Source organism: Stegostoma tigrinum, chromosome 4 (assembly GCF_030684315.1).
Source record: "Stegostoma tigrinum isolate sSteTig4 chromosome 4, sSteTig4.hap1, whole genome shotgun sequence".
In the NCBI taxonomy this organism is placed as follows: domain Eukaryota; kingdom Metazoa; phylum Chordata; class Chondrichthyes; order Orectolobiformes; family Stegostomatidae; genus Stegostoma; species Stegostoma tigrinum.
This window is the reverse complement of record NC_081357.1, coordinates 19,811,656-19,839,331: the sequence shown is the minus strand read 5'-3', so window position 1 is coordinate 19,839,331 and position 27,676 is coordinate 19,811,656. Positions and strand designations below refer to the sequence as shown.

Below are 27,676 nucleotides of genomic sequence, written 5' to 3'. Positions count from 1 at the left end.
GAGGTTGAGAAGACTGACCCCTTGCTGCAGCTTGGCACATTGCAGCTCGCTCAGCTAGGTCTACCTGCCCATTGAAATATGGGGAGGAATCCAGCTCAGAGCCTCCTCTTCTGGGTCCAAGCAGAAACACACAATTGTCACAGCACAGGATGTCATATGCACGTCATTCCCTTGTGCCAATCTCCTGCATATCCACCTCCCACCCACCCCCTTACCAACGCACGTCGTTTCAGACCAACCAGCTAGTACCACCTTGAATGTTTCAGTTTGGACGTCTCTCCCCCACACCTTGGAACAGTGCATTCTGCATCCTAACCACTCATCCTCGCTTCTCTTGCAGATCACTTCACCTCTCGTTCTTGTTACTTTTATGAGCAGGGACAGCTTCCTCCCTACTCTGCCCAGGTCCGTTCATGACTTTGGAAACCCCGATGAGATCTCCACCTCCCGAAGGAGGACAGTCCCAACTCCATACAGGACCAGGTTTGCAGAATTTGATGTTTGTGTAGGTTTTTCAACAGGCACCTGACTCTAAACAGTCCAAGTCCATTGTGTTTTTTGCAGCATGAGCTAAGGTGTTCAGACCTAACCCAAACCATTATTTCCTCCTTTGGGTTCTCTGTTTTCCTTTCAAGTTAATAGGTTTTCCCCTGAGTACACAATTTATTCTGTAATTTCACTCAGCACCTTTTATGGTCATAGGATGCCCCAAAGTGTTTGAGAACTTGTATATTTTTAGTCCATGGACCTCAGCGCATTGGCACAATGGAGTACACTGCCAAAGGAAATTACACCACTCAATTTCTGCACAGCAAGCTCCCATGAGCAGAAATTTTAACCTTGCCTGGTCTGGCCTATGTGTGACTTCAGATTGACAGAAGTGTAGTTTCTTAATTGCCCCCCCCCCCCCCGGGCAGTCTGAGATCGGCAATAAATAATGGCCAGACAACAATGCTCATATCCCATTAATTTTTTTTTATAAAAAACAATCGTCAAGTAGACTTACTGATGCCATTCTCTTTCTTGGTATGGATATACAGGACGTTGATGGCCTTGTGTAGAAGAGGAAAACGTGGTAGTCTAACAAGAAGTGCCTCTTAAACACACAGAAGTTATCATGCAATAAATCACAAGGTACAGTTTTTATGTTGGTATGAATGAACTGGTATAAGACTGAGGGAGACGGCAATGTTAGGTCTTTATACCTTTGAAGCCCAAAGGTGTTTTGTTTTTTGCTCCAGTCTGTGATATCATATTGGGCCGTGCTTAATGTACTCTTCAGAATGAACTCTGAGACTCTTATGCTGTTATACAACAGGAACCATGGCCATCAATGGGACAGCAGTTAAAAATGGGGATGTTCAAGAGGCCAGAATTAGAGAAATGCTGTTGACTCAGTTGTAGGTCTCAAGTACATTATGGAGAAATGGAGGGTAAAGACCATAGAAGGATTTGAAAACAAGTGGGAGAATTTTAAAACTGAAGCATTGTTTAACTGGGAACTGACCCATCCAGTCTGCTGTGCCATGAAATATTATTGTAGCTGATTTGAGCTTCCACCCACTTTTATTGCTCTACAAATCCATAAATTTCCTGAGACTAAAAATCTATCTTAATCTTAAAATATTGAAAGATAGAGCATCCATAATCAGCTGGAATAAAGAATTCCAAAGATTCATGATGTCCTTTGAGTGGAGTAAATTCTCATCTCAATTGTGAATGATCAGCCTCTTAGCATGAGGCTGTGCTCTGATGCTTTAGACTCACTGGCTAGTAGAAGCCATTGCTCAATACCTACCTTCTCAAACCCCTTCAGAATGCTGTGTGCTTCCGTAAGGATGCCTGATTCTTCTAAGGTCCAGAGAGTATAGTCCCAATTTTGTTTAATTCATTTCAAGTGATAGTGGCATCATCAGTTAGAGCAGCATTTGTGGCCTATCCCTAATTGTCGTTCACAAGGTGATGGTGAGCTACCACATTGAATTTTTGCAGTCTATGGGGTGTTGGTACATCAGAGCTGTTGGGAAGTGTTCCTAGATTTAAACCCTGCAATATCGAAGGAATGGAGGCATAGTTCCAAGTCAGGTTGGTGTGGGGCCTGCAGAGGAACTTACAGGCAATAGCACTCCCATACATCTGCACTTTTGGAAATTGCTATTGATGCAGTCCTGGTGATTGGGCTGTGCACTTTGTAGATAGTGTACACTAAATGAAAGTTCAAAGTGGTGGATAAAAGTTTTAATGAATGGACTGCTTTATTCTAAATGGTGTCAAAGCTCTTGAGTGTTGTTGGAGCTATACTAATCCAAGCAAGTGAAAAGTATTCCATCATGCTCCTGACTTGTGCTTTGCAAATGATAAACATGCTTTGGGAGAATTACTTGGCTCAGAATTTCCAGCCTCTAATGTACTCTTGTAGCCACAGCTTTCAAATGTCTGGTTCATTTTAGTTTCTGATCACTGCCTGGCATTGAAGCTCTGATGTTAACTGGCAATTGTAAGACCAAGCCTGTATGTTGTCCAGGTTGCTGTATTTGGACTCCGATTGCTCCAGTATGTTAGGATTTATAAGATGCTACTCTCTAGTAATGTCTTGTGGGTTAGATGATTGACCTCAAACCACCAGGTATGATCCCAATCAGTAGAGAGATTTTCCCTGAATCCCATTGACTCTTATTTTGCTAGGCTCAGTGCCTTACTCAGCCAAATGCTGCATGATGTCAAGAGCAATTACTGTCTCCTCACCTCTTCAGTTCAGCTCATTCGTCCACTTTTGGACCAATGCTGTAACAAGGTCAGGAGCTGACTGGCCTCAGCAGAAATCAAACTCTTCCCATTAAGCAGGTTATTACTGAGCAAGTACTGCTCGATAGAACTGTTACAGCAATTTGCTGATGTCTGAGAGCAAACTCGCAGGGCATTAATTGGCTTGGTGCATTTGTCTTGCTTTTTGTGGACATGACTTACCTGGACAATTTTTGGGTAGTTGTTTTTATTTGATTATGGGTTTGGGGTCACTATTGTACATCCCCACTTGAACTGACTAGATTGTTAGGGCAGTTTTAGAGAGCAGCTAAGAGGCACCCATGTTGCTGTGGGTCTCGAGTCAGCTGTAGGCCAGCTCAAATAAGCATGGAAGACTTGTTTTTCTGAAGAATATTAGTGAACCAGATTTTTTTTACAACAATCATCAATGGTAGCCATTAGGCTAGCTTTTACAAGGATTTTTGTTGATTGAAACTTCATCAACTACCATGGTGGAACTTTATCTCACTACAGCATTATTGGTCCAGTGACAATACCACTGCTCCACCTTTTCCCCTTCAGTGTTGTGCTGGAACAGCTTGGCTTGGGGTATGGCTAATGCTGTTGCACAGACCTTCCCTAATATTTTTAGAATGCTGCTTGGACTCATGGTCTTTTCAGTATTCATATGGAGTGAACCGAACTTGCCAAAAATGGCATCTCTGATGCTGGGTCCCCTCAAGTAGAGGCCACAATGAATAGCCACTTGGCACTTGTGGTTGGAGATGGTTACAACACCTCTGCTTGTTTTTTTGTACTGATATAGTGGCCTGCATCTTCTATCGATGCTGAAACTCTGGTCTCTGTTGATCTGGCAGTAGCTTTAGCCTGCCAAATGAACAGCAAGAGAAGCCTACTGTCCCCAAAGTACTGATTCTGGCAAAACTTCAATCTCTGGCCATGGCCTTAATGGCTCATGGTTTAGCAAGCCTTCCCAAACAGAAACAATGTAGGTCTTTCACTGACACTCTAGCTGGTAGGTGAAACACCCTACACCTCAACCAGATTCTGTCCTATTTCTACCCTCAGGTTCCCCTCTCTACACTATCATGTCTTTTCATAAACTGTTTCATAAACCTTTATAACAGTTAATGATTAGGAAGCCTGAATACATTTGAAATAATTCTGTGAAATAATTTATTCACAATTTAAGGGTATTTTTAAAGGGAAAAAAAGTCACTTCTTCAATGCCTATTCATCATTTGAAAAGGGCATTGATTATTGATTGTTGGTAGTTGGTTCATTCATGGATACCATTGGCTGCCTCAAAACTGTTCTCAGTGAAGGATGAGCTGAAAGATAACTTGGTCCACCTTCTTGTGACTGGGTTGCCAATGTGCAACCTCTAATCTGGCTGACATCCGCTGGGATCTGGTGCCTCACTCAGTATGGTCAGCACTAAAACACAGTTACTCGGCTGAGATGATACTTCAGATATCACAATTCTGCAGCTTAAAATCTCATACACTGGAAAACATGAACTTTTAAAATAGAAAGCAAACAAATGTGCATAAATCTTGTACAAAGTTAAAACAAAATCAAGATCACAGAAATTAAAGAACAAATGGTTTCCAATCTGATTTCTGTTCTTTGTGAATACTGGTTTTAGACCATGTTGCTTTTCCTGATAATGGCCACAAATTAATTGCTGCCTGACTACATTCTAAAAACAAAGATTAATGTCCTGCAGTTAAAATAACTTCCCTTTTGTCATTGTTATTTTTGTCAAATTAATATATTAGCATTGATAGCAAATGACTAATTTAGTTCCATGTATTTAAGAATGTTTGAAATTTCTAAAATTTTATTCTTTAAAATTGTAAAGTTTAAAAACTCCAACACTCTTGTATCTCTTAGACCATAAGACATAGGGGTGGGAGTAAGGCCATTCGGCCCATCAAGTCCACTCCGCCAATTAAATCATGGCTGATGGGCATTTCAACTTCACTTCTCTGCACTCTCCCCGTAGCCCTTGATTCCTTTTGAGATCAAGAATTTGTCGATCTCTGCCTTGAAGGCATCTAACGTCCCAGTCTCCACTGCACTCCGTGGCAATAAATTCCACAAGCCCACCACTCTCTGGCTGAAGAAACGTTGTCTCATTAACGTTTTAAATTTACCCCCTCTAATTTTAAGGCTGTGCCCACGGGTCCTAGTCTCCCCACCTAATGGAAACAACTTCCCAGCATCCACCCCTTCTAAGCCATACATTATCTTGTAAGTTTCTATTAGATATCCCCTCAACCTTCTAAACTCTAATGAATACAATCCCAGGATCCTTAGCTGTTCATCATGCGTTAAACCTACCATTCCAGGGATCATTTGCGTGAATCTCCACTGGACACGCTCCAGGGCTAGTATGTCCTTCCTGAGGTGTGAGGCCCAAAATTGGACACAGTATTCTAAATGGGGTCTAACTAGAGCTTTATAAAGTCTCAGAAGCACATCACCGCTTTTATATTCCAACCCTCTTGAGAAAAACGACATTACATTCACTTTCTTAATCACAGACTCTACCTGCAAGTTAAGCTTTAGAGAATCCTGCACCAACACTCCCAGATCCCTTTGTACTTCTACTTTACGAATTTTCTCACCATTTAGAAAATAGTCCATGCTTGTATTCTTTTTTTCCAGGGTGCAAAACCTCACATTTGCTCACGTTGAATTTCATCAGCCATTTCCTGGACCACTCTCCTAAACTGTTTAAATCTTTCTGCAGTTTTCCCACCTCCTCAGTACTACCTGCCTGTCCACCTATCTTCGTATCATCGGCAAACTTCGCCAGAATGCCCCCAGTCCCTTCATCCAGATCATTAATATATAAGGTGAACAGTTGCAATCCCCAACACCGAACCCTGCAGGACACCACTTGTCACTGTTTGCATTCCAAAAAAGAGCCTTTTATCCCAACTCTCTGCCTTCTGTCAGACAGCCAATCCTCAATCCAAGCCAGTCGCTCACCTCGAACATCATGGGCCCTCACCTTGCTCAGCAGCATCCCATGAGGCACCGTGTCAAAGGCCTTTTGGAAGTCTAGATAGATAACATCTACTGGATTTCCCTGGTCTAACATACTTGTTACCTCTTCAAAGAATTCTAACCTTCTACAACTGAGCTTTAAAATTTAAAGATCCACTATATTTTTAAATTGTATTTTTGGAAGGCAATTATTTATTATTTGATTTGGGTAATGGTTTGATGTACGTATGAAAATTAGATACCAGTCTGCCAAGTAATTAAGATAGAAAAGTCTAGAGTACATCCTTAAACTTCACCTTTTAAGCATTTTTCCCATTAAAGTAGGTAAAGTATATAGAAGGACTATACTGTTCCTAGTTAAACTTTATCTTTAATGTTTTCTAAAATATCCTTAACTTCTAGAACTGATTTCACAGTATAGTCAGGCATTGCACTTTCTCTGTGAGGTTTTAGATTATTGTTGTTTATCCAGATAGTTGCTTTAACACCAGCATTCACCCCACCTTTAATATCAGTCTTTAGATCATCACCAATCATCACACAAGCACCAGGCTTCACCTCCAAGAGCCTGAAACATTGTTGAAATATAGAACTGGCTGGTTTCTGCTCTGGCTGTTCCCCACCGACAACTATCATGTCAAAGTACTGCTCACATTGGCAAACATTAATCTTCTCCCTTTGTACTGCGGAACTCCCATTGGTTAGTAAAAGCAACTTGTAGGACTGACGTAGCTTCCTCAACATGGCTTTCGTCTTGTCGGGAATATGGAGATGGTTGAGTCTTGTATTTTTCCACAGAAGATAACATTCAGCAGCCAACCTCTTGTCTGGTTTACTCCCCTTTGTTTCTTGTATAGCCAATTCAAAAAGTAATGTGCGCTCTTTATCAACATCCCTCTCCAGAGAGGAATTAGGATGCCCATTCTCCAACTTCAAATAAAACTTCTCAATGACGAGGTGAGCAGCAGACTCTTCGTAACCATGTTGTGTTATTAATAGATCCTTTACCTGTGTTTTTTGGGAGGGAAAATAATGGTATAAATCCGAATTAAAATTATGTGGGTTTTTTTTCATTTCTTTACCACTTCTATCAAATCAAAACTACCAAATTTGCATATACAAAGCCACAAATTATTTTAAGGATTGCGATTCATGAAAGTCACTGGGCAAGTGTATTATGTTCACCTTCGCCACACTAGGTACACGGAGGTAATATTTAACCTGTCTGACTGTTTATCTTTAAGCAATACAGCTCAACAATTAATAGACAGATTTCAATAAAGCATATTACACAGATATGGCACATACCATGAAGAAAACAATTTATTTGGTGAAGATGTAGATCTGGATCCTTGAGATCTTGCAAGGGTCTATTAAGATTTGGAGATTGGGCAAATTGATCTTTTTGAAGAATACTGTGGATTGTCTCAACAGCTGTGAAAGAACTTACCACAGCTATCCTTGCCAGACAAAGGAAAGGAAAATAACTACCATAGTATGAGCAGAGTTTTCAGAGCTGATTGCTGAACACTAATTGGCTTGAGATGGAAACTCCTCAAAAACAAATTTTTTTTCAGATTTGTAGTTATAGAGCATCAACCAGAGACACAAAAGGAGGACAGGCATAACTGTTTGAAAATTGAGTTATCTGTGGTGCTTGCATACACTTTTTCAGTGTACTTTTCACTTGTATTTAATGCATTCCCATTTCTTACATAAAAGCATTTGATCTGTTGAAAACAAGATATTCCCTGAAAAGCTATTTAACGAGAGCATTCCAAGAATGATCCCTAACGTTAAAATAACTTGTCATATGCTGGGAATGCAGTAGTTTTGCACCCTGTTTATATTGTTTGCTTGCCATTAATTGCATGTGGTTTTAGCAAATGCATACAGAAGACAGTGCATTTTTGTCCATTGTAAATATCAGGACAGCATGCTGCCTGAGACAGAATCACTAGAACTTAGGGTTGCCAACAGACCACATAACGAACATTTTCTAGACCCTTCGTGATTCATGCAAGAACCAAAGAAATTGGAATATAAGCCAAGAAAAAAAACCAAAAAAAAATTGAAAGCAAACCAAATTGAATTTTTTGAAGAGGCAGATTATCTAGTAGTCAAGGGAAGGTCTAATTATGTGGATTTACAGAAAATATTTGATAAAGTCTGAAATAATTCCAGAGGCCAGTATCTCGTCATCAAATTACCCTTTCCATGTGTAATTAAAGTCCTTGACACTGATTCAGGTCAGTCAGTGCTAGCTCTCTGAGTGACAGAATGTTTGACAGTCCTGTTTTTAATTTGAGAGTCAGGGCTTACAGATTGGACTAGATTAAGAGCTTCAATCAGGAAACTCATATTCTATGAGCTCCAAGTGGACATTATAATCACTATATTCCTCCACCTCTGAGTCCAAGGACATAGGCCTTTTTTTGTAGCTCCTCCTGGGGCATTTTGGCACTGTGTCACGTTCTTCCAACTCTGCCTGATGCAGACGTGTAATGCACAGTAGTTTGCCTCTTGTATCAGTAGAACCTTTGAAGAAATTAATTCTCTTCTTCAGGTGGCAACATCTGCTGTGTCCCTTCAGATTCTGAGAGCTCTTCAATACTTGACAGAGAGAGATATCCCACTGGTTCCGGCAGTCTTTCTGACTGTTCGGAGGAGGTGGGTAAGTTTTGCTCCCACCCTGTCTGCAAGTTTGAAGGTTTAATATGGTGCATGTGCTTATTCAGGACCACCACACCTACCTGAACTTCATACATCACTGAACGTGATTTCACCTCAACCATGCCTCTTAACCATGCAGGGCCATTCCCGTGGTTCCCACATCAAACTTTATCCCCTGAAATAAATCTGTCTTACTTAGCAGAGTATTTATTCAGTGTCGTTAGATAGCTCTACGCCCCCACCCCCACCCCAAAACTCCAGAAACATCAGAGTTAACGTGATACGCAATCTTCTCCCGATTAGGAATGCTGCTAGAGCTATTCCTATATCCCTGTTGCCTGAAAGGTGGTCCTATAATCAAGTAGGAACCAAAGCAGTTTGGTATCTAGTGAAATTGTAGGCTCTTTCTTTTAAGCTTGCCTTCAAAATTTAGACTGCTGTTTTTGCCAGATCATTGGATGATGAATGATATGGAGCTGTCTGTATATGTCAAACAACATTCAACTTCAGTAAATACACAAATTCCCTGCTGGTAAACAATGGCTTGTTTTCTGTGACCAACACTTCCGTCAGTGTATTGCAAAAGATGCACGCAGTTTTTCTATTGTCATCCCCACGTTTGATGAATGAACTCTATGCATGTCCAGCCACTTCGATTGGGTATCCAAAATGACAAAGAACATTGAGCCCCATAAAAATACCTGTACAGTTAATGTGTAACTGAATCTAGGATTTACTTGGCAATTCCCATGAATGGGGGAGCTGCTGGTGGTAATTCTATACTTGGTGGCACTTTGGGCACTGTTCCACCAGCCATAACTTCTTGCCAACATCTTCATTTGGGAAACTCCTGGATAACTCTACCAGAGTTCAGCCAGTATCTGGCAGTGACCATTGCTCAGGACAATCACTCTTGCCACCAATCTGGTACTTTATTACCACAAAATTAATGGAATATAAAAGCAGTGATGTGCTTCTGAGGCTTTATAAGGCTCTAGTTAGGCCCCATTTAGAATACTGTGTCCAATTTTGGGCCCCACACCTCAGGAAGGACATACTAGCCCTGGAGCGTGTCCAGCAGAGATTCACGCAAATGATCCCTGGAATGATAGGTTTAACGTATGATGAACGGCTAAGGATCCTGGGATTGTACTCATTAGAGTTTAGAAGGTTGAGGGGAGATCTAATAGAAACTTACAAGGTAATGTATGGTTTAGAAGGGGTGGACGCTAGGAAGTTGTTTCCGTTAGGCGGGGAGACTAGGACCCGTGGGCATAGCCTTAAAATTAGAGGGGGTAAATTTAAAACAGAAGTGAGACGACATTTCTTCAGCCAGAGAGTGGTGGGCTTGTGGAATTCATTGCCGCAGAGTGCAGTGGAGGCTGGGACGTTGGATGCCTTCAAGGCAGAGATCGACAAATTCTTGATCTCAAAAGGAATCAAGGGCTACGGGGGGAGTGCAGGGAAGTGGTGTCGAAATGCCCATCAGCCATGATTTAAATGGCTGAGTGGACTTGATGGGCCGAATGGCCTTACTCCCACCCCTATGTCTTATGGTCTAAAATTTACATTCATAAAGGTATTGATGGAACTTCCTGACTCTGACTATGACTGCCAAACCTTCCTCTCTGTCTGGGCATATTTGTGCTCTGCAATTGCCACAATCCTGGATGCATACGCTGTTGGGTGTACCACTCCATTGGGCTATTTGGGGAGGCATCGCATATCAATATTTAGGATCACAGCATGCCAACATCTTGGAGGATAATTACTGTTTCTTCTTTTCCCTGAAAGCAATGGCTTAGCTATGTGACCATTTCCATGGCTGACTCTTTTCTAAGAGCTGATGCGAGTGTGCCAGGATAGAGGCCAGGTTATCTGTGAACTTTCCACAATAATTCACCAAACCAAGGAAAGACCCAAGCTCTGGTATAGATGTGGGAGCCCAGGACCTTTGATTGCCATCACTTGATCTTCCAACAGATCTAACCTGGTCTTGTCGACTCTGTAGCCCAAGCAGATCATCTAGGGTGCCTGGAACACATGTTTCTCCCCTCTAAGGCACAAGCTCACCTGGGAAAAATGTCTAAGGACTACGTCCAAGTTCTCGAAGTGCTCCCTGTTGTTGTTCCTGGTTATTAGCCAGTCATCAGAATAAATGCCAAACTAGGACAGACCTTGTAAAATGTTCTCCATCATCTGCTGAAAAATTGCACAGGCTGGCAATGCCCGAAATGGCAGTCTTGTATATTGGTACAATTGTAGCGTACTTCTGGGAATCGTGATCTAACCACAAGTATGCATGGCTCAAAACAGTAGGGAAAAATGGAATTTTTCTCTGTTTGGCAATCAATCAGTGGCTACTGGTGTGCCTCAGGGATCAGTATTAGGACAATAATTGTTTAAAATTTACATAATGATTTAGAGCTGGGGACAAAGTGTATTGTCCCAAAATTCACAGATGATACAGAGCGGTGGAGCAAAGTGCACAGAGGACACAAAGTCTGCAGAGGGATAAAGGTTCATAGAGTCACACAGCATGGAAACAAACCCTTCCATCCAACCGGTGCTGAATATAATCACAAACTAAACTAGTCCTATCTGCCTGCTCATGGGCCATATCCCCCCAAAACTAAACTATTCATTTATCCATCCAAATGGATTTTGAACGTTGTGACTGTGCTCGCATCCACCACTTCTTCTTTAGGATCTGGACTGGCAAGCCATTACAGTTGCTGTTGGTATGCAGATTGGAGACAGCATAAGAGTCCCACTAGACCTAAATTATGTAAGAGAACTCAAAGGCCAGAATCCAGGAGAGTGCAAACCCTATAAAGTCCACCTACAAGAGATAGTAGGAACTGTAGATGCTGGTGAATCTGAGATAACAAAGTGTAGAGCTGGATGAAGGGTCTAGGCCTGAAATGTCAGCCTTCCTGCTCCTCTGATGCTGCTTGGCCTGCTGGGTTCATCCAGCTCTGCAGCTTGTTATCTCAGATTCTCCAGCATCTGTAGTTCCTACTATCTCAAACTACATTGACACAGCTGTTTCAGTGATCACAGATCCAGTCTTTAACAAAATTCGCTGGGCAAAGGGAGGATAATGTTGGTAAATGTTACATAGTCCATTTCGCAGTTGTTGCTACCAAAATGATTGATCACTTACATGGTGAAAAATTGCAGCTGTGCAGAAATAGTCTTTCCGACATGGACACAAAGTATGTGTAACTATTCCCGGTGCCCTGTACAATTTTACCTCTTAATTAATATCATAAAACAGACAATCTGATCATTAAGGCACTGCTGTTTATGAAAGCTTGCTGTGCCAATTAATCACTTGTGAGAAATGTAGTAGCAAGAGTAAAGTGCTTTATTTATTGTAAAATGGTTTGGCACATCTGGTAGCCATGAAAGGCTCTATACAAATACAATTTTTTCTGGACATTCTTTCCTAAATTTCTCACTGAACAAAGGCTGGTTCCTCACTTTAATAATGATAGAGCAAAGGATATGGAAGGGATGTGGTTACATTTGGCTTTTGAATAGTTCAGCTGTTACTGATGGCCTACAGCACCATGTACATCATGCTTTTAAATGCTAGATCTAAGTTTGTCCTATTCACCATGCACTAAACACAATAAAGGATGTCTTCATTGTGAAATTGGAACATTGTCTGCTCAAATATTGTCTGATAGTCACTACAGTCTGCTACTATTAATTGAGTAGTTTCAGCATTCTGTTTATTATGTTTTATTATTTCCAGCATGCAAAGTGTTTTACTCTTGTAATGAAAAAGTGTTTTCAGTTATGGAGTGAAACAAAATTAAGAGCTGTTAATGTAAGAATAATAGCAAGAAACAGGGAATACAATAGAAATAGCTTTACTCAGAAATTGCTGAGAATGTTAATTTTGCTATCACAGGGAGCATTCAGGGTGTATTGCGGCTACAAGAGCTGGTGAGAGGCTATGAATTCTGTGGTGAGTAACTCACCTCCTGTGCTATGTTCCTTCTCAGTTCTTCAACAGCTGTACAGCTTGGAGGGAATGTTGTTCCTGTCTCCCTAAACCATGCCCATAAAGCTCAAGTTAGGAAGGAAATGGAGTATGCTGTACTTGCCCGGATGGATACATCTCCAAAACAGACAAGAATGTCGACACTATCCAGGACAAACTATCCTGCTTAACTTGCACTCCATCCACCTCTGCAACATTCACTGTCTCCTCCATCAACACACATGACCAGTAGTGTGTCCAATGTATAAGATGATCTCTAGTAATTTAACTAGGATCCTTCAAAAGCATCTTCCAAACCTGCTACCTCTTTCAAGTCACACAGCCTGACTTGGAAATTTATCACTATTCCTTCACTGTCTTTTCAAATTCATGGAATTCCCTAAAAAAAAAGTACACCTACATTCTTAAATACTGCAGTAGTTCAGTGTAGCAACTCAGTAATACTTCTCCAGGCATTCAGGGCTAGGCACATGCTGGTTTAGCTAGTGACACCCACACCCCATTAACAAATTAAAAAGGATAGGATAGTGGCAGTTTTGGTGGTGGACTCTTGTGGTCCTCACCTCTTGGCCAGGAGACCCAGGTTCAGGTCTCAGCACTCCAGTGTAGTATAATTACATGTCTGAATGGGTTGATTAGAAAACTAGAAGAACCCTCAGGGAAGCTTAATATTTTTTCCCCTTAAAAGGTTCCAGTGAAAGAGCAACTTACTGAAACAGCATCCTCATGATGTTATAATGAAGTTCTGATGAAGAGTCTAGGCCCGAAACGTCAGCCTTCCTGCTCGGCCTGCTGCGTTCATCCAGCTCTCCACTTTATTATCTCGGATTCTCCAGCATCTGCAGTTCCTATTATCTCTGATATAATTTTAACCCCACTGCGAACCCTCTTCTAAGGATGCCTAAAAACCTCAGGGATCTCTCTCCGACTGCAACTCTCTCAATCTCTTTGGCCTTGAAACTGCTTGACCTTGTCCTGAAGCAAACCAGGTACTACAGCCACATCACCTTTCTTAGTACCTGCCTACGGAACCAGATCATCCTCAATGGACTGCAGTCCACATTCAAGTCTTCCCAATTTGGCCCCAACCATGACAATATCTTCATTCAGAAGACTGAGACCCTTCAGAAGCCTTTCTCCCTGCGACTCCTGAAACACACTCGCAGCAATGTGCCAGCATCTCCAGGCACTATATTCAAGCCTCCCCCAGCTCAGAGCCTCCTTCTCCCAGACCTGCAAAGGACCTCTCCTGTTTTTTATTCTTCATAGGATCCACAACCTGAACTCACAATTCTACTCAGCTTTATTGGACACTAAAATCCCCAAGTACTGTAAACTTACTGGTGCCTACCATCCAAAACGGGCTTCCTCCACCTTTCAAATCCCCAGCCATACCCATGACCTTCCTCACAATGTACCCATTGGCCATGTGGCTACTGTCGGAGAAGCCACAGATGACGTCACTTCCGCTACCGCCGGGTACACCACTTCCGGGACAGCTGCTGAAACCAACCCCTCCGTTTCCGAGACCAACACCACAGACACTACCGTCACTGCTGCTGCCACCGCCTACCCCGCTCCGCCCACTGCTGACGCCGCTTCGCCCATCATGGACACAGACGCAACTCCACCCACCACAGACGCCAATGCAACCCCGCCCACCACTGCCGATGACATCGCTCCGCCCACCACCTCCATAGCTAGCAGCTCCAGAGGAGGACAGCAACACTGAGCCCTGCCAAGTCTTCACCAACTCCCCCAGACCTTCCCCTTACTGAGGATCAACGGTCAGTCCTCAGGAAAGGGCTCACCCTTGACCCCCTCCACTCACACATCAATGAGTACCGGTCACGATTGGATATTGAGCAGTTTTTCCACTGTCTCCGCCTCTACGCTTACTTCTTTAACCGTGAACCTAACCCTCCCTTTACTGACCCTTTCTCCTGCCTCCAACACAAGCCCTCCTCCTGGACACCACCCCAAGGCCTCCTACCCTCCCTCAATCTCTTCATCTCCAACTGCAGTCAAGACATCAATCGTCTCATCCTCTCCACCCCTCTCACCCACTCCAACCTCTCCCCTGCAGAACATGCAGCCCTCCACTCCCTCCGCTCCAATCCCAACCTCATCACAAAACGCGCGGACAAGGGAGGCGCAGTTGTAGTATGGCACACTGACCTCTACATCGCTGAGGCCAGGCGCCAACTCTCGGATACCTCCTCCTACCGCCCCCGGATCATGATCTCACCCCCGAGCACCAAACCATCATCTCCCAAACCTTCCACAACCTCATCACCTCAGGTGACCTCCCACCCACAGCCTCCAGCCTCTTCGTTCCCCAACCCCGCACTGCCTGCTTCTATCTCCTTCCCAAAATTCACAAACCTGAATGCTCTGGTCGAGCCACTGTCTCCGTCTGCTCCTGCCCCACCAAACTTATCTCCTCATTAAGTGATTCAGTTAGGCCTTTGTGTTAGGAGGATATAAATTCAGCTAAAGTACTCAATTTGACTCAGGCATGAGTGCATGCGTTACTGTCAAAGTCCAGAAAGATTTATTTTATAAAAACCCAATTTAGAAATTGCTGGAAAAGCATGGCTGGACTGGCATCATCTGTGGAGAAAAATCAGAGTTAATGCTTCAGATTGAGTAACCCTTCCTCAGGACTGAGAAAGGATCACTCAACCCAAATGCTGCTAGACCTGCTGAGCTTTCCCAGCAATTTCTATTTTTATTTCTGATCTACAACATCCGCAGTTCTTCCAATTCCAAGGAGGGGTCAACTGACCCAAAACATTAGCTATGATTTCTGTCCACAGATGCTGCCAGGTCTGCTGAGCTTTCTCAGCAATTTCTATTTTTTGTTTCTGCTTTACAGAATCTGCACTTCTTCCAATTTTTATTTGACCTAATTTAGTTTGTAGTTAGTCTGTATCTGAAAGCCACAATTTAATTTCTATATTTAAGTATTTTTTTTTCCCTAAGCACAGCCCTTTTACCCAAGGTTCCAGTGGAGGGGTATTTTAATTAAGAACCAAATGAAACTGGATCCTTACTAAGTGACTCAGAGAGGCCTTTTGCCTTCAGAGCATGTCTAAGTAGCCAACTTAATACATCTTGTAATAGAGTCCTGGAGTTATGGGACTCCTGTGGCACAATGGTAGCGTCCCTAGCTCTCAGTCAAACCTGCTCCAGAGGTGTGTCATCTCAACTCTTGATCAGAAAGTATCTTGAATACAGGAGTTCAGTGCTTCAGGGAGTTAAGTGGAGGAAGGGAAAAAGGTAAACAAAAAAGAAACAAAGAACTTCAGATACTGGAAACAGGCAACAAAAACACGAATTACTGGGAAAATTCAGCAGATCTGGCAGTATCTGTGGACAGAAAGCAGAATTAACATTTTGGGTTCAGTGACCCTTCTTCAGAGCTGATTGTAGCTGTGTACAGGTTGGTATAAATCCTGAAGATAGGGTGGGAGGGGGAGAGTAAACAATAAGTAGAGATGAAGCCCAGAGAGAGAAGGAGGCCGGCAACAGTTGGACAAACAAAGTTTTGTGTAAATATCAGCCTGGGGGATTCAATAGCTGCTAACTGGGACCATTTGTAAATAATCATGGGGTAGTTGTGGTGGCAGCCCATGTGAATGACAAGGCCTGATATGAGGGAGTTGGGTTAAGGACACAGGAAATGGTGCTTAGGCTCTAAAATTATTGTTATTGAGTCCTGGAGACTGCAGGGCCCTCATGCAGAAAAAGAGATGCTGTTCTTCTAGCTTGTGTTAAGCTTTGCTGGTGCACTGCAGAAAGCCCAGGTCAGAGATGTTGGCAACTGTGGTATGTTGAAGTGGCAGGCAACATGAAGCTCAGGATCATTTTTGCAGACAGAATGTACATGTTCTGCAAAATGCATGCAGGAAAGGTCTTGGATTGGAAGGTGCGGAATGCATGTGGGTGGAGGTAAGAAATAACAAAGGCAAGAAGACACTGGTAGAAAGAGTCTATAGGCCCCTTAACTATCACTATACTGTGGTACAGAATAAATCAGGAAATAATGACATTAAAAAGAGGCATTACATTGATCATGGGTGACTTTAGTCATCTTGTAGATTGGGAAACTCAAATTCACAGAGGCAGCTGTGAAGAATTCATAGTGCAGTTGGAACAGTTTTTGAGAACAATGCGTTGCAGATCCAAACAGGGATCAGGCTAGTTTGGATGTGTAATGAGGATTGTTTAATAAATTAAAGAACATCGGAAGTATGATTAGAAGGTTTGCAGATGACACCAAAATTGGAGGTGTAGTGGACAGCAAAGAAGGTTACCTCAGAGTATAACAGGATCTTGATCAGATCGGCCAATGTGCATTTGGTGGCATTTGGAGTTTAATTTAGATAAATGCAAGGTGTTGCATTTTGGAAAGGCAAATCAGGGTAGGATTTATATGCCTGATGGTAAGGTCCTGGGGAGTGCTGCTGAACAAAGAGACCTTGGAGTTCAGTTTCATAGTTCCTTGAAAGTGGAGCTGCAGGTAAATAGAATAGTGATGAAGGCATTTGGTATGCTTGCCTTTATTGGACAATGCATTGAGTATAGGAGTAGAGAAGTCATGTAGCAGGACATTGGTTTGCCACTTTGGAATACTGTGTGCAGTTCTGGTCACCCTGCTACAGGAAGGGTGTTGTGAAACTTGAAAGGGTTCAGAAAAGATTTACAAGGATGATGCCAGGGTTGGAGGGTTTGAATGAAAGGGAGAGGCTGAATAGGCCTATTTTCCCTGGAGCTTCAAAGGCTGAGGAATGACCTCATAGAGGTTTACGAAATCATGACAGGCATGGATAGGATAAATAGACAAGGTGTTTTTCTGAGGCTGGGGAAATACAGGGCATAGGATTAAGGTGAGAGGGGAAAGATTTAAAAGGCACCTGAGGGGCAACCTGTTCACCCAGAGGGTGGGATGTGTATGGAATGGGCTGCCAGAGGAAGTAGTGGGAGCTGGTACAATTACAATATTTAAAAAGCATCTGGATGGACATATAATTAGAAAGGATTCCGAAGGAAATGGACCAAATGCTGGCTAATGGGACTAAATTTATTTAGGATATCTGGTCAGCATGGACAAGTTGGACCGAAGGGCTTGTTTCCATGGTGTGTATAACACTATGAAAATATCCGAGGTAACAGAGACCATAACATGACAGAATTTAGCATTCAGTTTAAGAGGGAAAATCTTGCATTGGAAACAACTGTGCTCAGCCTAAATTAGGGTGCAAAGGAATGAGTGGATTGGGAAGGGCTGTAGCAGAAAAGGTGGTTGAATAATGGCAAACATTTAAGAATGATTAAGAATGTTCATGTTTCACAAGAAAAATATTTTCCAAGGAGGGGAAGAAAAACCTTGAAGGAAGGTGATAAAGTCACCACGGTAAACCAAAGTTTAGGGATGGTTTCCAACTGATGGTGGTGGTGGTGGGAGGGGGGTGGGTGGGATGATTTAGTGTGGCAATGATTAATAGTAAAATAGAGGTTTGGGAAAGCTTTGTTGTTTTAAAAAAAATGATCAACATATAATAACAAGGGAGAAAATATGCTTTGAGCACAAACTAGCAAGTAGTGTAAAAATGCAGCAACAACTTCTTTAAAACTAAAAAGAAAGAAACTTGCCAAAGTGAACACGGACCCTTTAGAGAATGAGACTGGGGAAATAATAATGGGCAAACAGGAAATGGCACTGGAACTGAATAAATATTTTGCATTAGTCTTCATGGCAGAAGACTCTTTACAACATTCAAAAAATACTAAATATTGAACAGGCAAAAGCATGGGGCAGGAAATAAAAAACAATCTCTATCTCTAGAGCAATAAGTACCAGAGAAACTAATGGCGTTAATGAATGCTAAGTCCCCTGGACCTGTTAAAAAAAATCCTTAGTATTTAAAAGTAATCAGTTACACAGAGAGAATGCACTGGTAGTGATTTTCCAAGAACCCTTAGATTCTGGAGAAGTCCCAGAGGATTAGAAAACTGCCAATATAACACCCTTATTCCAAATGAGAGAGACAAAACTGGAAAATATGGCTTAACATCTGTAATTAGGAAAACATTGAGTCTATTATAGAAGGATGTAACTTTTCTGATGAAGGGTCTAGGCCTGAAACGTCAGCTTTTGTGCTCCTGAGATGCTGCTTGGCCTGCTGTGTTCATCCAGCTCCACACTTTGTTATCTTGGATTCTCCAGCATCTGCAGTTCCCATTATCTCTAACAACACAGTACTGAGGATTGATTAACTAATAAAAGGCAGATTTGAGCTAACAGGCACCCTGTAACTTGTGAAATGCCACAGGGATATGTATTGGGGCCATGATTATTGAGAATATGTATAAGTGTCTTGAACGAGGGAAGTGCACGTACTACTGCCAAGTTTGCAGATGACACAAATATGTGGAAGGGCAAGTGGTGAGGATAAGAATATACAGTAGGGTATAGATAAGTTAAGTGAGTTACACAGAGGGAATAGGGTAAGGGAGTGGACAAAAACTTGGCAGATAGTATATAATATGGGAAAATGTGTGGTTATGCATTTTGACAGGAAGAATTAAGGAGCTGAACATTGTTAAAATGGAAAAAGACTGCAGAAATCTGCAGCATAAAGGTCCTTGTGCATAAATCACAAAACGTTAGCATGTTCAGTAGGTAATAAGGAAAGCAAATATTTGGCCTTTATTTCAAAGGGAAAGTACAATATAAAAGGAAATGTTGCTAATGTTATGCAAGGCACTAGTTAGCCCACACAGAGTAAATTTAGTCCCATCATCTACAGAAATCTGTACTGGCATTGCAGGAATTCACAGAAGATTTGCAGGATTGATTGCTAGCATGCAGGGTCTGTCTTGTGAAGAGAAGTTGAGAAGGTTGGGCCTATACTAATTGGAGTTTAAAAGAATGAAAGGTAACCTTATTGAATCAGATAATATTCTTTGTGGGACTTGATGGGCTAAATATTGCCCATGTGGGTTAGTCTAGGTACACACAGTACAAATTTCAGAGCAAAATTTGCCTATTTAAGACAGATGAGTTTTTTTTAAAGGTATTCAATATGTGGAATTCTTGACTGCAGAGGGCTGTAGAGGCTGGGTCTTTAAGTATATTCAAGGCTGAGACAGACACTTTTATAACCAGTAAGGGAATCAAAAGGTTATGGGGAAAGTGGAGTTGAGGGTTATGCGATCAGCCACGATTTCACTGAATGGTGGAACAGGCCCGATGGGTCAAATGGCCTACTCTGCTCCTACGCCATATAGTCTTACCGAGAAGTGCATGGGAGGCAGAAGAAAATAACATAGAACATAGAACATTACAGCACAGTACAGGACCTTCGGCCCTCGATGTTGTGCCCACCTGTCAGACTGATCTCAAGCCCATCTAACCTACACTATTCCATGTACGTCCATATGCTTGTCCAATGACGACTTAAATGTACCTAAAGTTGGCGAATCTACTACCATTGCAGGCAAAGCATTCCATTCCCTTCCTACTCTCTGAGTAAAGAAACTACCTCTGACATCTGTCCTATATCTTTCACCCCTCAATTTAAAGCTGTGCTCCCTCATGCTCGCCATCACCATCCTAGGAAAAGGCTCTCCCTATCCACCCTATCTAACGCTCTGATTATTTTATAGATTTCAATTAAGTCACCTCTCAACCTTCTCTCTAATGAAAACAGCCTCAAGTCCCTCAGTCTTTCCTCATAAGACCTTCCCTCCATACCAGGCAACATCCTAGCAAATCTCCTCTGCACCCTTTCCAAAGCTTCCACATCCTTCTTATAATGCGGTGACCAGAACTGTACGCAATACTCCAAGTGCGGCCACACCAGAGTTTTGTACAGCTTCACCATAACCTCTTGGTTCCGGAACTCGATCCCTCTGTTAATAAAAGCTAAAACACTGTATGCCTTCTTAACAGTCCTGTCAACCTGGCTGCCGGACCAGTGGAGGCTGCTGCTGCTTGGACGGGAAAGAGGCCTATACCCAGGAAGTGCAGTTTCCACAATAACTCCGGGTGATGCACCACCGAGGACGGAATGATTCTTTTTGAGGAGGGGAGGATTGAGGAAGCCCATACCGCCAATAACTGCCCCCGATCCCGGATACCTGCTGCCCCGCTTGCCTCCCGGCCCCGGCGGTATCGATCAGTGTGTTATCCAAGTCGAATAAAAGCGCATCAATGCCACATCCACTTCCTTCAGCAGCCATCGCACCGGCAGCTGTGCGCGCGCGCGCAGTCTCCCGACGTGACGGTTAGCCGGGGAGGGGGAGGCATGTGCACGCGCACGCTCACGTGCACGCAAACGCGCGGCTGTTGGCCCGGAGGGACTGGAGGAAGTACGCGTGCACGTCCCGCGCGGCGGTTGGCCTGGAGAGGAGGAAGGGGAAGTGCGCGTGCAGACACGGCGGTTGGTCTTCTGTGGCCTGGGTGGGTGCATGTCGAACGGGGGATGGGCAGGTTGCATCATTCAGAAGTTTACACAGGGTCACTTTCCAGTTTAAGAGAAACTGTTCCGCGCATTTCATTACCAATTGTCTGAGGTGCGGACAGGCAGGAGTGCCGGAGAAATGCAGCGGGTCCGGCAGCATCTCTGCCAAGGGAAGCTGGTTAAGGTTTGGAGTCTCAGAGATAGCAGGAACTGTCGATGCTGGAGTCAGAGACAACGCAGTGTGGATCTGGATGAACACAGCAGACCAGGCAGCATCAGAGGAGCAGGAAGGCTGACGTTTCGGGACGGGACCCTTGATTGATTCGGAAATAGTTGTGATACAGGACTGAGGTTTGGTGGGTGGGACCTCGGCTGTTTGTTGACCTGTATTTTCAGCAATCTGGAGAGCTGCTTCCTTTCATTACACCAGAGGTAGTGGGAACTGCTGATGCTGGAGAATCTGAGATAGCAAGGTGTCGAGCCGGATGAACATTTCTGAAGAAGGGTCTATGCCCGAAACGTATGCTTTTGTGCTCCTGAGATGCTGCTTGGCCTGCTGTGTTCATCCAGCTCCACACTTTGTTATCTTGGATTCTCCAGCATCTGCAGCTCCCATTATCTCTCTTAAGTGATTTGTTACTTTTCTTCACCATCAGTGGCCGGAGATGGGCCATTCTGGTACTATGACACGTACAGTAAACAGCAGTGTTGCTAGTCTGTTCAGTGATGCAGGCAAAAGGGATGCAGTTTATCTTTTGAAACTAGTGAATGTAAGCGTAAAATGATCACATTTAAAAAGTTTAAAGTTCATCAAGTGTATTAACATTAGATGTCATGTGACAATCCCCCAACAAGTTGAAATTCTCATTTCAGCCAACAAGTTATACAAATTAATAAAATGTGAGGCTGGATGAACACAGCAGGCCAAGCAGCATCTGATGCTGCTTGGCCTGCTGTGTTCATCCAGCCTCACATTTTATTATCTTGGAATCTCCAGCATCTGCAGTTCCCATTATCTCTGAAGAAGTTATACAAATTCACGTTTCTACTAATCTGAACTGTAAATTTCTTGACAGCATTTTCAAAAACTGGAGTTCCTGGTCCAAGTCCAGTCAAGTACCAATTTTTTATAATCAGGACTAAAGCCCTATTTTATTACATTAAAAGACCTCAGATGCAAAATGTTTCATTGTATTTTTTTTAAAATCATAATGGCAATAATGTAAACCTACTCATGTTTCGTTCACCCTCTTTAGGAATCAAGGAGGTGAAATTGTTCCAAAACATCCTCTGAATGAATTTTTTAAAAAAAAAAGTATTATTTGTGGGTTATCTTGGATTGGAGCACATTTCCTCCTAACAAGGTAGCATCCTATTGAATTTGAACCATGAATCAGGCCAAGCTAGCATTTAAACTTGGTGAGTAGTGGGGAATAGTTAAATTGAATGTTGGCCTTTGTTTCAAAGGAAATAGAATATAAAAGTAGGGAGTTTTACTAAAATTGTACAACGCAGTAGTCAGACCAGATTGGGAATACCGTGAACCATTGTCTGAGGGAATGTATACTGGCATGGGTGGCAATCCATTCACTATAATAGCTGGGATAACAAAGTGTGGAGCTAGATTAACACAGCAGGCCAAGCAGCATTTTAGGAGCATAAAAGCTTATGTTTCGGGCCTAGAGCCTTCATGGGAAAAGGGGGAAGAGGCAGAGGGGGAGATGGATAGAGGAGAAGATAGGTGGAGAGGAGACAGACAAGTTAAAGGGGCGGGGATGGAGGCAGTAGAGGAGAATATAGGTGGGGAGGTAGGGAGGGGATAGGTCAGTCCGGGGAGGATGGACAGGTCAAGGGGGTGGAATGAAGTTAGTAGGTAGGAAATGGAGGTGTGGCTTGAGGTGGGAGGAGGAGATAAGAGAGAGGAAGTACAGGTGAGGGAGGTGGGGACGAGCTGGGCTGGTTTTGGGATGCGTGGGGGGAGGGGAGATTTTGAAGCTTGTGAAATCCACATTGATACCATTGGGCTGGAGTGTTCCCAAGTGGAATAGGAGTTGCTGTTCCTGCAACCTTCGGGTGGCATCGTTGTGGCACTGCAGGAAGCCCAGGATGGACATGTTGTCTAAGGAATCTCAAATATTGCATTTGCCTTCCTAAACTCCATATGACTCTGGGTGTTAACCTTAAGAGAATCCTGAATTAGGACTCCTTGTCACTTTTTGCTTTGGATTTCTGAAGCGTTTCCTCATTTAGAAAATAATCCATGTCTTTATTCTTCATACCAAAAGTATGAAACCAGTTACTTTCCCACATTAAATTCCATCTACCATTTCTTTGCCCACTGTTTTAGCTGTGCCAAGTCCTTTTGCAATCTCTCCGCCTCCTCAACACTACCTGTTGCTGCACCTATCTTTGTGTCATCTGCAAAATTAGCGACAATGCCACTTTATTATCTTGGATTCTGCAGCATCTGCAGTTCCCACTGCAACTCTCTTGCAACAGCTGTTGTGCTCCTGAGATGCTGCTTGGCCTGCTGTGTTCATCCAGCTTCACACTTTATTATCTTGGATTCTCCAGCATCTGTAGTTCCCATTATCTCTGATACAATTTTAACCTCACGACAATGCCCTCAGCTCCTTCATCCAGATTTTGGATAATTATCCCAATGGAACTCCACCACACATCAGCTGCCATCCTGAAAAAGATCCTTTTATTCCCACTCTCTGTCTCTGCCAGTCAGCCAATCCTCTTAGAGATAGTAGGAACTGCAGATGCTGGAGAATCTGAGATAACAAGGTGTAGAGCTGGATGAACACAGTAGGCCAAGCAGCATCACAGGAGCAGAAAGGCTGACGTTTCGGGCCTTGACCCTCCTTCAGAAAATGAAGTAGGGCCTAGGCCTGAAATGTCAGCCTTCCTGCTCCTCTGATTGCTGCTTGGCCTGCTGTGTTCATCCAGCTCTACACCTTGTTATATCAGCCAATCCTCTTATCCATGCTAATACATTGCCCCTAACAGGATGGGCTCTTATTTAGCAGCCTTCTGTGTGGCACTGTCAAAGCCATCTGGAAATCCAAATAGATCAAGTCATCTGGCTCACCTCTGTCCAAGTTTCGCAATCCTTCAAAGACTTCTAATAGATCTGTCAGGCGTGAACTCCCCTTGACAAGCCATGCTGATCCAGTCCTACTTTACTGTGCACTTCCATGTACTCCACAATCGCTACCTTAATAATGGACTCTAAAATATTATTGTGTGAAGCTGGATGAACACAGCAGGCCAAGCAGCACCTCAGGAGCACAAAAGCTGATGTTTCGGGCCTAGACCCTTCAGAGAGGGGGATGGGGTGAGGGTTCTGGAATAAATAGGGAGAGAGGGGGAGGCAGACCGAAGGAGGGAGAGAAAAGAAGATAGGTGGAGAGGAGAGTATAGGTGGGGAGGTAGGGAGGGGATAGGTCAGCCCAGGGAAGACGGACAGGTCAAGGAGGTGGGATGAGGTTAGTAGGTAGGAGATGGAGGTGCAGCTTGGGGTGGGAGGAAGGGATGGGTGAGAGGAAGAACAGGTTAGGGAGGCAGAGACAGGCTGGACTGGTTTTGGGATGCAGTGGGTGGAGGGAACGAACTGGGCTGGTTTTGGGATGCGGTGGGGGAAGGGGAGATTTTGAAGCTGGTGAAGTCCACATTGATACCATTGGGCTACAGGGTTCCCAAGTGGAATATGATTTGCTGTTCCTGCAACCTTCATGTGGCATCATTGTGGCACTGCAGGAGGCCCATGATGGACATGTCATCTAAAGAATGGGAGGGGGAGTTGAAATGGTTTGCGACTGGGAGGTGCAGTTGTTTATTGCGAACCGAGCAGAGGTGTTCTGCAAAGCAGTCCCCAAGCCTCCGCTTGGTTTCCCCATGTAGAGGGAGCCACACCAGGTACCATGGATACTGTGTACCACATTGGCAGGTGTGCAGGTGAACCTCTGCTTAATATGGAAAGTCATCTTGAGGCCTGGGATAGGGGTGAGGGAGGAGGTGTGGGGGCAAGTGTAGCACTTCCTGTGGTTGCAGGGGAAGGTGCCAGGTGTGGTGGGGTTGGAGGGCAGTATGGAGCGAACAAGGGAGTCACGGAGAGAGTGGTCTCTCCGGAAAGCAGACAAGGGTGGGGATGGAAAAATGTCTTGGGTGGTGGGGTCGGATTGTAGATGGCGGAAGTGTCGGAGGATGATGCGTTGTATCCGGAGGTTGGTGGGGTGGTGTGAGAGAACGAGGGGGATCCTCTTTGGGCAGTTGTGGTGGGGGCGGGGTGTGAGGGATGTGTTGCGGGAAATGCGGGAGACGCGGTCAAGGAGGTGTATTCTAGGTAGCTGTGGGAGTCTCCTAGAATACACCACCTCCCACCCACCCTGCTGCAAAAATTCCATCCCCTATTCCCAATTCCTCAGCCTCAGCTGCATCTGCTCCCAGGATGAGGCATTCCACTCCCGCACATCCTAGATGTCCAAGTTCTTCAAGGACTGCAACCTTTCCCCCACAGTGGTCGAGAACGCCCTTGACCGTGTCTCCCGCATTTCCCGCAACACATCCCTCACACCCCACCCCAGCCACAACCGCCCAAAGAGGATCCCCCTCGGTCTCACACCCCACCCCACCAACCTCCGGATACAATGCATCATCCTCCGACACTTCCGCCATCTACAATCCGACCCCACCACCCAAGACATTTTTCCATCCCCACCCTTGTCTGCTTTCCGGAGAGACCACTCTCTCCGTGACTCCCTTGTTCGCTCCACACTGCCCTCTAACCCCACCACACCTGGTACCTTCACCTGCAACTGCAGGAAGTGCTACACTTGCCCCACACCTCCTCCCTCACCCCTATCCCAGGCCCCAAGATGACTTTCCATATTAAGCAGAGGTTCACCTGCACGTCTGCCAATGTGGTACACTGTATCCATGGTACCCGGTGTAGCTTCCTCTACATGGGGAAACCAAGCGGAGGCTTGGGGACCGCTTTGCAGAACACCTCCGCTCGGTTCGCAATAAACAACTGCACCTCCCAGTCGCGAACCATTTCAACTCCCCCTCCCATTCTCTAGATGACATGTCCATCATGGGCCTCCTGCAGTGCCACAATGATGCCACCCGAAGGTTGCAGGAACAGCAACTCATATTCCACTTGGGAACCCTGCAGCCCAATGGTACCAATGTGGACTTCACCAGCTTCAAAATCTCCCCTCCCCCCACTGCATCCCAAAACCAGCCCAGTTCGTTCCCTCCCCCCACTGCATCCCAAAACCAGCCCAGCCTGTCTCTGCCTCCCTAACCTGTTCTTCCTCTCACCCATCCCTTCCTCCCACCCCAAGCTGCACCTCCATTTCCTACCTACTAACCTCATCCCACCTCCTTGACCTGTCCGTCTTCCCTGGACTGACCTATCCCCTCCCTACCTATACTCTCCTCTCCACCTATCTTTTCTCTCCATCTTCTGTCTGCCTCCCCCTCTCTCCCTATTTATTCCAGAACCCTCACCCCATCCCCCTCTCTGATGAAGGGTCTAGGCCCAAAACGTCAGCTTTTGTGCTCCTGAGATGCTGCTTGGCCTGCTGTGTTCATCCAGCTTCACACTTTATTACCTTGGATTCTCCAGCATCTGCAGTTCCCATTATCTCTAAAATATTATTATTGACTGTGGTCAATAATTTCTTGTCTCTGCCTCCCTCTACTAAGTAGGGATGTTGCATTGGCCATTTTCTGGTCCTCTGGGACCCTCTATGACTCCAGTGATTCTTTGAAGAACACCATCAATGCCTCCACAATCTCTTCTGCTATCTCGTTCAGAACTTTGGCATGTAGTCCTTTGTTAGCAGTTAAGGGGGAATTGTTTGGTTTGTTCGTAGTTCTATTAATTTGCTCACTGTTAGGGTTAAATAAACAACTTGTTACTTGTTGCTTATAAAGCTAATATCGGGATTTTCTTTCATTTAACCATTTCTTTTTAAAAGATCAGGAGAGGTGAGGCAAGCTTCTCTGGAGGTTTGATCATTAGAAGGGGACCTCTACAGTTGCCGTAACAGATTGGGTCTTGTATTTTGATATTAATTATCAGAGGGGTTTGACCTCTCCTTCCTAACAGTCCTATTCATTATTGTACATTGTGAACAGCTGAAGTCCCAGCACTGAACCGTGTGGCACCCACTCACTACTGCCTGCCACTCTGAAGGAGTCCTGTTTATTCCATTAGCTTCCTGTCTTCCAACCAGTTCTCTATCCATGTCCATATGTCACCTCGGGTACCATGAGCTTTAACTTTCCTTTCTAAACTCGTGTGTGGAACATTGTCAAAAACTCCAAATACACATGATCTACTGATTCACTATTGTCTATTGTGCTGGTCACTTCCACAAAAATTCCAGAAGATTTGTCAAGCATGATTTCCCTTTAATGAATCCATGCTGACCAGGACCAATTCTGTCCCTGCTTTCCAAATGTTCAGTTATTACATCCTTAATGACTGACTCCAGCAATTTCCCCACCATTGATATCAGGCTAACTGGCTTTTAATTCCCCATTTTCTCCCTCCTTTTTTAAAGAGTGGAGTTACATCTGCTACTCTCCAGAGGCTACAGAATGCTGGGGATTAATCACCAATGCATCCACTATTTCTAGGGCCACATCCTTAAGTACTCTGGGATGCAGAGCATTAGGCTCTGGGGACCTATTGGATTTTAATCCCATCAATTTT

General features: G+C 44.0%; 1 protein-coding gene across 2 annotated transcripts; it reads right to left on the bottom strand.

Moving 5' to 3' along the window:
* Positions 1–917: 917 nt before the first annotated feature.
* Positions 918–20,732, bottom strand: nanp (N-acetylneuraminic acid phosphatase). 2 transcript variants are annotated; one of them, XM_059645194.1, is made up of 2 exons: positions 20,621–20,732; positions 918–6,792 (listed from the first exon to the last, which is right to left on the bottom strand). In XM_059645194.1, the coding sequence occupies exons 1-2, from the start codon at positions 20,720–20,722 to the stop codon at positions 6,142–6,144; spliced, it is 753 nt and encodes a 250-aa protein (XP_059501177.1). In that variant the 5' UTR covers positions 20,723–20,732; the 3' UTR covers positions 918–6,141. The 2 variants fall into 2 exon arrangements, 1 of the variants encoding a protein (XP_059501177.1); XR_009445669.1 differs by having other exon boundaries at positions 6,678–6,792; positions 20,592–20,732.
* Positions 20,733–27,676: the final 6,944 nt, after the last annotated feature.